The sequence below is a fragment of the Neomonachus schauinslandi genome, chromosome 16 (genome assembly GCF_002201575.2).
Source record: "Neomonachus schauinslandi chromosome 16, ASM220157v2, whole genome shotgun sequence".
Classification (NCBI taxonomy): domain Eukaryota; kingdom Metazoa; phylum Chordata; class Mammalia; order Carnivora; family Phocidae; genus Neomonachus; species Neomonachus schauinslandi.
This window is the reverse complement of record NC_058418.1, coordinates 23,107,135-23,120,301: the sequence shown is the minus strand read 5'-3', so window position 1 is coordinate 23,120,301 and position 13,167 is coordinate 23,107,135. Positions and strand designations below refer to the sequence as shown.

Below are 13,167 nucleotides of genomic sequence, written 5' to 3'. Positions count from 1 at the left end.
ACTGATACATACTACAACATGGATGAAGCTCAAGGACATTAAGCTAAATGAAAGAAGCCAGATGCAAAAGGCCAGTATTTGTATAATTCATTTTATGAAATGTCCAAATGGCAAATCCAAAGAGACAGAAAATATGTTAGTGATTACAAGATTTAGGGGTGGGAGAGAATGAAGAATGACCTCAGATGGGTATGAGCTGTGTTTTTTTGGAAGAGATAAAAATGTTCTTAAATTGGAGTCATTACATAACTCTGAATATACTAAAATCCATGGAATTGTACACTTTAAAATGATGACTTTTATAATACCATCATTATTGTTTATATTTATTATTTATATTTCAATAATGCTGTTATAAAAATTAAGTTCACTTATTTCTTTTTACCTTTTTAATCAGCTGCTAGAAAAATTTTAAATTGTATATGTAGTTCACATTGTAGTTCTATCAGACAGTGTTGTTCTAGACCTTATAATGAAGACATGGAGACTTTAAGTCACCATTCTCCTGCTCCTATCTGAGGAATTGCGTGACTCCATTGTAACATAAATAAGAATAAAACCTTCTGTTGGGAGAAATAGTACCTGACATTTGCTTTGAAAGCTGTACAATGTTTTCATGCATGTTATGCGATTTGATCCTCTTACCTTCCCAGGAGGAAGGCAGGAAGTGGTTATTATTCCCATTTTATAGATGGAAACTCTGAGGTTTCAGAAAAGGGAAGGGACTCACCTAGGGACACAGACCCAGATCATAGACCCCTAGATCTCAGGCACCCGGCCTCAGATCTCCAGGGCTGTTCTACCATAAACCCTCCGCGTGCCCCCCCCCCCCACCCCATCCAAATTTGTTTTGCACAAGCAGCAAGCATCATTCCAGGCTCTCTCTGGGCCTCAGAGCTGATTTGAAGAACTTGAGAGGAGAAGCATATCAAGACCACCACCTCCATCCCATGGGTCACAGCTGTCACCACAAAATGGGAGATTGACATTGAACAGCTCTGATCTCCTTGACCAGACTACTGAAGCTTTGGTTCCCACCCCTGAGATTCTGTGATATAACTGGTCAGGGTTGGAGCCTGGACACTGGGACTTTCGAGAGCTCCCCTGATCATTCTAATGGGCAGCCAGGGTTTGGAACCATGACCCCAAGCCAATAGTCTCAAACAAGCAGCTTGTGGGCCAAGTCTACATCACAGAGGTATTCCGTTTAACTCCCACACATGGATGTACGTTTAAATTCGAGTTGCCAATATTTAAAAACATGGAACTTTCACATAAAAGTCTACTCTGGCTTCCCTTGAGCAACTGGGGCCTGCATTCCGGCATGATGACCCGAGGCTGGAGCTGCTTTACACAGGGCAGAAGTCCCCCGGTTCCCTTATAATCCATAGCACTCCTTATGTCTCACGCCAGCCCACTTTGTTTTCGTGATCTAAGTATCCCTGTAGGATTGTCCTGACCCATTCATTCTCTTGGAGGCTGGGAAACTGAGGCCTGCTGACATAAGTGTGGGAGTTGCACCCCTTCTTGGCTGCTGGTTGAGCTAAGCAGACCTCTCTTTCTTTCCCAGCCGGAGAACATACTGTGTGTCAATCAGACAGGACATCAAATTAAGATCATTGACTTTGGACTGTCCAGAAGGTAAGAGGGTTGTATTTTGGCACTTTGACAAAACTCCTGGGGGGCTGCTTGTGGCTCTTTCGGATGTGGTTACCCACAGTTCAGCCTATTTTTTTTTTTTTTTTTAAGATTTTATTTATTTGCGAGAGAGAGAATGAGAGACAGAGAGCATGAGAGGGAGGAGGGTCAGAGGGAGAAGCAGACTCCCCGCCGAGCAGGGAGCCCGACGTGGGACTCGATCCCAGGACTCCGGGATCATGACCCGAGCTGAAGGCAGTCGCTCAACCAACTGAGCCACCCAGGCGCCCCAGTTCAGCCTATTTTTGAGTTTTGGGACTGACACAGAAAGCTCTATCACTGAGAGGCTGGTAGCCTTTGATTGTGCAGATAGGCCTTGTTACTACCCGGGGGTGTGTGTGGGGGTGGGTGGCTTCATGCTTCGGACTCTGCTTCCCCTTAAAAGGCTGTGGGATTAATTGTATTTCAAACCCCCTGTCTGAGCAGAGAGGGTGTGATGGTCAAAGGAGGACCACTGCGTGGGGGGTCCTCAGATCAATTCTATTCATCCCCCAGACCTGAAGCCAGGATGTGCTGAGCTATGTGAGGTATCCAGAACCACCCCTGCCCCCTGGGAAGTGAGTAGTTTAAATAAGAAAGTGCATATGTGCCAGTGTAGGGTGGTGTCAGGCTATGTGGTTCTGGGCCTCTCAAGACTGGGTTAAATCTTGGTAAAATGATCAAATGAAATGCCTGCTGACATGGGGCAGTTTTGAAGGTTAAACGGAATAATACCTTGACAGTGCAGGCCCATCCTAGGAGGGTGGCTAGGTTCTCAAGTTTGACTGCATAAAGTAAACATATGACTTTAAAAGTGTCCCTTAAAATGCCTAAAGCCTAGTGAAGGAGAGTTTATCCATAGATAGATTTGCGATCCTGTCCAGTCGTATGTATGATGAACACTCTAGCCCCTGACACACACAGCCAGTGGTGTGGGTTCTTCGCAATGGCAGGAACAGACCCTTGGCATTGAGGAGGGCTGTCCCCCAAACCTTCAAGCATCCACGGTCTACAAATATGGGGTAGTTGTGTGCCCATCCTCCAGGCTTCCTCCAGAATTCTATTTCCACCAGGAATGACATTTCCCTGGGAATCACGTGTTTTCTAGGTAGGTCTCCACACTAGAGCTGAATTAAAGAAGTTGTTTCTGTCACTTTATAAGCCTAGCGGTGTCCTCTGCTGCATCCACAAGGGGACGAAAGCACAGCCTTGTCACAGTGGAGACAGAAACTCTTGCGTGAGCTCAGCCTCTGGGGTCCAGACCTGCCTCCCAGAAGTAGTAGTGAAAACCACAGTGGCAGTCTTCCTAGGTCCCTCTCCCATTGGGTGAAATGGTACTGTTACTTATCTCCTTGTAGGGGTGAAAAATGCATTTTCAGTGCCTACGTGATGGATGGGAGGCCAAGGGTGAGGTCATGAGAGTAAAGGCAGAGGGAAGTTCATATAATCCTACTGTACCTTCAGGATCCCCATTACACAGTGTACTGTTTTTCATGAACAATATACCAAAGCCCCAACCCAAATGCTTCAAAATCACATTTAATCCATAATGTAAAAAATTGCTTAATATTTTCCTAAATAATGTGTTATAAAGTTGGGATACATCCTATACACTTGCATGTATTATCCACTAGAGCAATGTCTCTGAATGTATTTTTTATTATCATTGCCTACCTTCCAAAGAGCCTTTTTAGACATTTCTTTCCTAATCACCAGGCCCCCTCCTCATGAAATTTAATGCTGCAGTTGTCCTTTGTATCTGTTTATGTACCATGGCCCTTTGGAAAGCCACAAAGCATTGTAATAGCTAAGACTTTTTTGCACTTCCAAGAACCAATGCTCACCTAAGTGGGGCAATACTGTCTTCGCTGAGCATGCACACCCTCCCAAATGTGTATGTAGTACCCGCCCAACTGCCAGATGTCCAGTTGCCAAATGAGTATTTACAGTGACAAACTGTGAATTCAGAGCAAGGATTTGCCAGCTGAGGCTCCTGGGTTCTGGGAAGGCTTCTCTGAGCAGTTGGAAGGGAGAGATGGACAGGGTGTGGTTATCTGCAGGCAGTAGTATGCTGGTACATGTTTATCAGCTCTGGGGGCAGGGTGGGGAATGGGTTTGACTCGTAGCCTTTGCTAATTTTAGCTGAGTTCAACCTACCAACACGATGTCACTGAATGCAGATTGGGAGGAGATGGGCACAACTGACTGTCATGTACCGGTGAGAACCGGCTCCAGCATACGGGGGTGGGAGTGGTGGGGGTGTGTGGAAGTTGGGGGTTGGTATAGGATGTACACCACGCATGCACAGGATCTCTTGGGGAAGGCAGGAACTGGGGTGGGATCGGGGGAAGAAGATACAGTGAAGATGAGGGCGTTCATAGGGAGTCCTGAATGTTGGAACATTATCCTATAGGCCACTAAGTTACCTGGTGGGGAAGTGAAAAGGGCTGTGGGCCAGCTTACCAAGCACGTTAGTCAAAATCTATCCCCAGACTCTCAGCAGTCCATCCCAAACTGTCAGATAAATTTCTTAACTGGGCCAAAGGCATCGATGACAATAATTTTGCCCAGAGATGGAGGGCAAGTTCAAGAAAATAAACGTGGGGAACCACATTGAAGAGAAGGCCACCCGCGTGAAACTGCTGGGCACTGGGGAAGTGCAGGTGTCTGAAACATGTGATACTCAGGAAACCGCACTCAGCAGAGCTGGGCTGACGGAGGCCCAGGTTCCAGTGGCGAGGTGAAAGGAAAACATCAAAAACACCCTCAACAGTCCGGCAACCTGGCCGTTGGGCAAAAGGATCATTTAGCAAATTGGATTTTGCCAGACTGGCCTGCTTCCTGGGAAGCATGTCCTTCTAGGAAGAAGAATCTGTGGGGGGAATGTGCAGGTTGAGAGAGCATATTTTATATGCCAGAAGTAGTAAATGTTTGTAAAGAAGGAGGAAAAGCCAGTTTTCCCCTATAATACAAACTGTAGAAAGTCAAGTGGTATTTCTAGGTGGAGCTATTAGAAGATGCTGAGATTTTCAGTGGGGGGATGGCCTCAGTCATGGAGCCAGTGGGGGGGGTGGCACACACAGATCTTCAGAGGCCATGACATCCAGCAAGAGGGACCAGCGTTACACCAGGCTGGGCAGTGAGACCCCTCAGTGAGTCTAAGTAGGGAACCTGTCAAGGGTCAAGGATGGGGCCGGGATGGGAAATATCTTAAGTTTGGTCTCCAGAATGTTGGGTGCAGGGTTTGGCTTCCTAACTGCCAGTCTGGTGCTCAGATTGGAATCCAAGCCTGTTTCATCAGATCCTTTGGCAGGGCAAGGAGCTGCCACCTCATATGTGACTCTATGGTCACAGAGGGCCTTATGCTAGGAATTTGGAGAGAGGGTCTTGGTGGATATTTTGACCTAGCTTTGGGGTTAGTTACTGCCACAGTACTACTGTGTAACAAACCACCCCAGGGGCTTCAGTTGTTAGGCATCGTCTTCGGCTCTCAGGTCATGATCCCAGGGGCCCCGCGTCAGGCTCTCTGCTCAGCAGGAAGCCTGCTTCTCCCTCTGCCACTCCCCCTGCTTGTGTTTCCTCTCTCACTGTCTCTGTCTTTCTGTCAAATAAATAAAATCTTAAAAAAAAAAAAAAACCACCCCAAATTGCAGAGGCTTAAAACAGTCATTTCTTCTCATCCACCCATTTGCGAGCCAGCTGGGGGAGTGGTACGCTGGACCCAACTCATAGCAGCTCATGATAAGAACCTTGTAAGCAGTTGTTAAAATATACCATTAATTAACAATTAACGAACTTATATTAAAAACAAAGATTACTATTTTCAAATGTTACCACTTCCTAATTATTTTACTACATTTCACTACTCCTGAGGTCATTTGTGCCTGTTGTATCTGTACGGTGGGAAGACCGTGGAACGGTGTGCTATGGCAAGTCCCTTCCCAGCTCTGCATTCAGTGATGTCAGGATGGTAGTTTGCAATCAGTCAGGGTGAAATCAGTATTTATACCACTGAAAATGGCAAATGCTGCAAATCAGGACTTTTTTTTTTTTTTAATCAGATGGCTGGTTGTTAAATATTTACCCATGTGCCACTGGTCCGGAATCACTGATTCCCAGTCACTGAGCTGACATGGGCTTGGATCCAGGATGCAGATCAGTGAGGACGGGTCTGCTCCAGGCGTCTCCCATTCTCTCCTCATGGTGATGGCAGAGGCGCTAGAGGGCAGGCTTTTACAGTCTAGCTTGGATGGGCCCGCTGTCACTCCCCCCACTGCTCCCGTGGCCGAGCCCAGTGTCATCGGGGTGGGGCAATGTATGTTGCCTCTAGCGGAGTGAGCTACGAAGTCATGTGGTACAGGATGTGGCTATGGGGCAAGATGAAGCAGTGAGAACAATCATGCAGCCTCTGGGAAAGTGGCTTCCAGGGGCTGAGAGCCTGGGTCTTCTCTCCTCCCTTTTTCCGTCTTCTCTCCTTTTTTGCGGGGGATGGAGGGAAGTTTCAGATCTTTTATTGTGAAACACGAAACATGCATTTAAAAAGTGAAAGTACACATTGAAAAAGTACATTTGTATCACAAAGCACTGACCACATCATATTTGCAAATACATTTGCTGGAAGGTGTGTATTTACACAAACCAATTTTCATTTCTACACAAATATTAACTTACTATCTAGTGATAGATATTTTGTACATTTTCAAAAGAAAACAACAATTTTACAACAAAACCAAAATTAAGATCTTCATCAAGGCTTCTGCATCCATTTACTTAACAAAGGTTTTTTTTTCCTCATACAATGAATCAAATACTATATTGTCCTCTTCTTCTTATTGGCCCTGAGGTGCTAGAGGCTGTGGCATTCCCTGGGGACTTGTCTGAGCATAGTAGGCTGCTTGTTGTGCCTTTCAGCTCGGCTCCTTGGCCCTGAGTCAGCTGCCAGCGTAGGGGAGCCGCATGTTGCCAGAGGAGGGTTCCTGCTCTCTTCTAGGTCCCTTGCTTCCCGCTCAACAAGGCTACCATGATGATCCTTGTAGCTCCTTCACTGGATCAATGTAGGCTGGGTTGGCCCAGGTCTGCATTTATCCGGCTCTCAGCAAATTTGGAAGCGAAAGCTCTTTGACAAGTCACTTCCCTGGCTTAAGGGAAGCAGGGCACATTGGCAGAATATTCATTTTATTCTCAATTGCCTTGTCTGTAAGATGGGGACAGTAATCTTACAGACTTCATGGGGCTGTGTAAGAATGAGAAGAGGTTATATATATGTAAAACTTCTAGCCTGGCAAACAGGAAGTGCCCATTATATTTTATAAATTAATACTTTTTTTTTTTTTAGAACAATCTTAGGTTCACAGTGAAATTGAGGGGAAGGCGCAGAGATTTCCCATATACCCCTTGCTCCCAGTCATGCCTCCCCGACCAGGGTGGTACAGGCTAGTCTTTGTTACCATAGATGAACTTACACTGACATATTATCGCTCAAAGTCCATACTTTACATTACTGTTCACTCTTGGTGTTGGACATTCTATGGGTTTGGACAAATGTATAATGACATGTATCCATCGTTATGGTACCATATGGAGTATTTTTAAGCCTACAAATCCTCTGTTCTCCACCTATTTATCTCTCCCTTCCTCTCCCCACCCCAACCCCTGGCAACCACTGATCTTTTTATGTCTCCATAGTTTTGCCCTTTCTTGAATGATCTCTAGTTGGAATCATACAGTAGCCTATTCAGACTGGCTTCTTTCACTTACTACTGTGGACTTGTTTCCTCTATGTCTTTTCATGGCTTGATAATTCATTTCTTTTTAGCACTGAATAGTATTCCATTGTCTGGATGTACCACAGTTTATTTATCCACTCACCTACCGAAGGACATCTTAGTTGTTGCCCATTACATTTTAGCTAAAGACTTTCTAAAAGACTAAAAATTCTAAAAACCACTTTTCAGTCATCTCCTTGCCCACTCAGCCATCAACTCTCTTTCTAACCTTTATTAATCTTCCTGTCCAGAACCTTTTTTTTTTTTTTTTTTAAGATTTTATTTACCGGGGCGCCTGGGTGGCTCAGTTGGTTGAATGTCTGCCTTTAGCTCAGGTCATGATCCCAGCATCCTGGGATCGAGCCCTGTGTCAGGCTCCCTGCTCAACGGGGAGTCTGCTTCTCCCTCTGCCCCTCCCCCTGCTCATGCTCTCTCTCACTCAGCATGTGCTCTTTTATTGATTTATTTAAGAGAGAGAAAGAGAAAGAGAGAGAGGGAGCACGAGCAGGGGCAGAGGCAGAGGGAGAAGCAGGCTTCCCGCTGAGCAGGGAGCCCGACGTGGGGCTCAATCCCAAGCCCCTGGGATCATGACCTGAGCCAAAGGCAGACACTTAACTGACTGAGCCACCCAGGTGCCCCAGAACCTTTTTTCTAATTCTTATTCTTTTTGTAATTGTGTAAAATACACATAAAACTTAACATCTTAACCATTTTTAAATTTATTTGAGAGAGAGAGAGAAACAGCATGGGAGGGGATAGGGTCAGAGGGAGAAGCAGGCTCCCCGCTGAGCCGGGAGCCCGATGTGGGACTCGATCCCAGGACTCCGGGATCATGACCTGAGCCAAAGGCAGTCGCTTAACCAACTGACCCACCCAGGCGCCCTTAACCATTTTTAAATTTAATTCAGTAGTGTTAAATAAGCAATTTCTAGAACTCTTCTCATCTTGTGAAAACTGAAACTCTATACTGGTTAAACAATAACTGGTCATTTTCCTCCTGCCTCCAGCACCTGGAAACTACCATTCTACCCTCTGTCTCTGACTTTGACCACTCTAGGTACCTTATCAAAGTGGAACCATACAGTATTTGTCTTTTTGTGACTGACTTCTTTCACTTAGCATAATGTCCTGGAGGTTCACCCATATTGCAGCATGTGTCAGAATTGCCTTATATTGTAAGGCTGAATAATATTCCACTATATGTATCTACCACATTTTACTTATGCAGTCATCTACCGATGACTACTTGGGTTACTTCCTCCATTTGGCTATTATGAATAATGCTGCTATGAATATGGGTATGTAAATATCTCAAGATTCTGCTTTCAATTTTTTTGGATATACAGCCAGAAGTGGGATTGCTGGATCATATGGTAGTTCTATTTTTAATGTTTTTGAGGAACTGCCATACTGTTCTCCATAGCAACAGCACCACATTACATTCCCACCAGCAAGGGTGGGGTTTCTCTACATCCTAGCCAACTCTTGCTATTTTCTGGTCTTTTGTTTGTTTGGTTGTTTTATAGGAGTCATGATGTGCAGTGGTTTCTCATTGTGGTTTTGATTGGTATTTTCCTGATAATTAGTGATATTGAGCATATTTGCTTTCTCTAATTCTTACTGTCGTCTCACCAACCAAATTGCTCACACCACAAGAGCAGACCTCCACAGACAGCTGCTATCCAATTTGTTTGTGTGTGTTCATGTGGCTACATGCTGAATAAGATATATTGACCATCTCCCCTTTCCACATTGTAATTGCTTGGAGGGAGAGGGCTGTGGTTTTCTGGTTCTTCCTAGTGACTTAGGAAAGTCTGAAGTTGGGGCCAAGGGTATAATGATTCCTCAGTAAACTGCATGTGGTGGGTTGGGAGGTCCAGACAACATGGCAGACAGGAAGGGTTGGGAATGTCTAGCTCCTACCTGGAATTAGTCCCAGCCTCTACATCTTCTCTCAGGGCTCACTCCCATAGCCCTTTGCACCCCTCTTCCCCAGGTACAAGCCTCGGGAGAAGCTGAAGGTGAACTTCGGCACTCCAGAGTTCCTGGCCCCAGAAGTTGTCAACTATGAATTTGTGTCCTTCCCTACGGACATGTGGAGTGTGGGAGTCATTATCTACATGCTGTGAGTGCCCAGGAGCCTGGCTCCCAGTGAGAATAGGGGCCATCTGTCTTAGTTTGGGTATCCTGTGAGTCGTTTGAGAGGTGTTCCCAGGGAACAGTGACAGAGGAGTAGGGAAGTGAGACAGGGGAAGACACCAGTAAAGCATGTGCTATTCAGCCACTTACCACTGTGGGCAAGTGGAGTTGAATCCTGCAGGGAAGTCTGGGATCCATCGTGGAACAGCCCTCCAACAGTTATTCTATCTGAGCGGGGAGGGAGTTGGGGCATTTATACACCAACTCTTATCAGTCATTGCTTGTGAGCCGATGCCGAGGGCACTGGTTCCCTGAAACTTCTGGGTGGATAAAGCAGCTTTGCCTGGAGAGAAAGTTCTCCAGCCAGGAAATGCAGGTGCTGCAGTACAGCAGAGCAGTAAGGAGAGGAGATGGACAGGGCAGGACACTGGCTGCTGCATCATCTAACCTTGTCCCTCCTGCCCTGCGCCGTTTTCTCTGCACAGAGGAAGCAGAGTTAGGGTGCACTGAGAGGAGCTATGTACACTGACGAAGCATCCTCATCTCTCTGTGACTTCCCTTGGCTTTTTCCTCAGAGGCCCAGTCAAGTCATGCTTTGCTCCCAGACTTATCATTATGGTACAGTTGCTACCATGTGTCCCCACACTTTGTATGTGTGTACGCATCAGGTGGGGGAAGTTTGAGGCCCAAGGCCAGCCAGTTAGACTGTCCTGTCTCTCTGGCCTCACTCTAGAAGGACCTATGGAAACCAGTTTTCTTTTGGGCCCTGAGGCCTGGGGTAGTCTCTAAACTAGCCAGGCTGTCTCAGAGACATGCTAAGGTATTTTTAAATTAATATGTAACCTGATAAGTGGACATATTGGACTGGATCTCAATTTATTCTTCACTTCAGGCTAAAAGGAAAATAGGTGAGCATGATTGGGGATTTATTCAAACACTCTTCATGCCTCTAAATTTTCAGTCCTGCCACTTCTTCCCCTAACAGAACACATTGGACTATCTCCTGTGGAGAAGTAATGGGGTGCTTTTCTTTTGAACCCTCTTGGTTCTGGTTAATGTTGCTTGAACCTTGTAAGACCTCTATCCTGTTGTCGCGTGTTGGCAGATAATGGCCTTCTATAGACTGACGGTCCTTTCTCTCCTCTGTAGACTCAGTGGTTTGTCCCCATTTCTAGGGGAAACAGATGCAGAGACCATGAATTTCATTGTGAACTGTAGCTGGGATTTTGACGCTGACACCTTTGAAGGGCTGTCGGAGGAGGCCAAGGACTTTGTTTCCCGCCTGCTCGTCAAAGAGAAGAGGTACCGTACCTTCATTGCTCGTCATTCTCAAACCATTCTGATGGGGACCACCCATCTGGGTGCTGTGAATATCAGGCTGGTGCTGGGTGTCCTCTGGACCAACTCTGTCCAAGGTATCTTAGTCCGCTACCTCTTCAGAGCAAAAAAAAGTAGCAGGGAAAGAGATGGAGGAAATCAATTAAAAAATAAACAATTAGGAGCATAAAATCTAGACAGAGTTTTAGAAAGGACCACATATATAAATTAGTCCTACTACCAAGTTATCACTTTAAATAGGTTAATGTTGAAAAAAGGTTGAGATATGCAGATGTTCTTCCCCAGAATACAGACCAGAAAACCTCATTTGTTGAGAATGAAAGCCTACTTTGTTTTCAGCAGCCATATCCAAGTCATGGTTGGAACCATGGAGTTTTCTGATACTCATCAGACATAAAGAAATAATTGCAAACGACCCAGGGTGAGGCCCAAGAGTCTGGGCTCTGAGACAGCCCACAGTTCCCTGGCCTTTACTATTTTGTTCTTTCTGATGGTGAAAAGTTATGAGAGGAAAAGTATTTTTAATTCAGATGAACAAAACTGACATTTTTCTCTGGAAAGAGAGACAAGCTTCTTTCAAGGCTCATGTTCTTTGACTTCTTAAGAGCAATTCCAGGCCCAGCTGGCCTTGCTACTCCGTGCCTCGATGCCCCGCTCTCTGGAAGAGATGATTAATCACTGGGATACAGTCCCTCTACAGAGGGCAGGGACATTTTGCTGATGACTTTCTTGTACTTCTTTTTTTTTTTTTTTAAAGATTTTATTTATTTATTCATGAGAGACAGAGAGAGAGAGAGAAGCAGAGGGAGAAACAGGCTCCCAAGGAGCAGGGAGTCCGATGCGGGACTCGATCCCAGGACTTCGGGATCATGACCTGAGCCGAAGGCAGATGCCCAACCGTCTGAGCCACCCAGGCGCCCCGACTTTCTTGTACTTCTAAGGAGGGGAATTTTAGACATGAGGAGTTCCTTTTTAGTATGTGGCACGAATCTCGCCAGATGATTAATCCGTTCCACTGACTCAGGCTTCCTACCCAGCTGAACCATCTTCTGGACAACCAGAAAAGGCAACCCTAACTGACAGTTTCAATTTCTCTTTTCTCAGCTGCAGAATGAGTGCCACACAGTGCCTGAAACATGAGTGGTTGAATAATTTGCCTGCCAAAGCTTCAAAATCCAAAGTTCGTCTCAAATCCCAATTATTACTGCAGAAATACATGGCTCAGAGGAAATGGAAGGTATCTGTTTTTTCTTAGGAAAGGCAGCATTTGTCTTTTTAATGTGTCCTTTGAAAGAAGTGTAGCTAAGTTTTTACTTATATTTTCATTTTAAATAGAAAGATTATTTAGGAGAAAAAAGTATCTTATGTCAAAACCTGTTACCTTGATTAAAAATGCCACCGACCAAAACCAACTGGTATAAAAGTGGCGTTAAGTTCATACTTAGGTGGACACCTGTAATGACAGAATGAAGTTTGAGCATGTGTTCTCAATGACAATAATAGTGAAGGGCTTGGAACTTACTGCCTGCAGCTTGAGATTTGATTCCTCCATGTTTCAGAAAGAGGGGCTGGGAAAACCCTATTAGGTTGTAAAAGCTTCATATTTTTGTTTACAAATAGAACTCTTCGGTACCATGAACATAAAATCTGTCCCAAAAACATCTGTCCTCCAGGAAAGTGGCTTTCCAGCATTTTGCTCAGATCCTCACTAAAAATCAAAAACAAAAGCCTTTACCTAGAGAACCAGTATACAAGGATACAAATACATATGTACACATATGAAATAAAAATATCCCAACGTTTGCTAAACAGTGTGATGCACTCAGATATTTTCTATTCTGTGGTATTTGTTTTCATTCAAAAAAGTGCTGGTCATAACCCACCAATTTGACTTCATGACCCACTGGTGGGTTGTGAATCACAATTTGAAAGACAGTATTCCAGTGGGCTCCATTTTTCACATGAAAGGGGCAGGATAATGTATTTTCTCACTTCATACTCGCTCCAGAATGCCCCAGAGTTGTGTGGCTGTTCTACTAGAATTTTGCCACAAATTTGTTTTCTCCATTAGGTTCTCAGTTTTGAACAAACCCAAGTGGCTAAACTTGTTTAAGTCCTTTTATTTTTTCTTCTTAAAGCAATTGGTCTAAAAATATATTTTTTCTTCTTTTCTCTCCTTAACATCAAGAAACATTTCTACGTGGTGACTGCTGCCAACAGGCTAAGGAAATTTCCAACTTGTCCCTAA

General features: G+C 44.9%; 1 protein-coding gene across 1 annotated transcript in view; it reads left to right on the top strand.

Moving 5' to 3' along the window:
- The window catches only part of MYLK3 (myosin light chain kinase 3), a 35,254-nt gene extending 22,087 nt beyond the window's left edge, over positions 1–13,167 (top strand). Inside the window, exons 9-13 of the mRNA XM_021704900.1 lie at positions 1,571–1,641; positions 9,439–9,567; positions 10,731–10,883; positions 12,024–12,156; positions 13,108–13,167. Of these exons, the coding sequence (XP_021560575.1) occupies positions 1,571–1,641; positions 9,439–9,567; positions 10,731–10,883; positions 12,024–12,156; positions 13,108–13,167 (546 nt within the window). The remainder of the gene's footprint in view (positions 1–1,570; positions 1,642–9,438; positions 9,568–10,730; positions 10,884–12,023; positions 12,157–13,107) is intronic.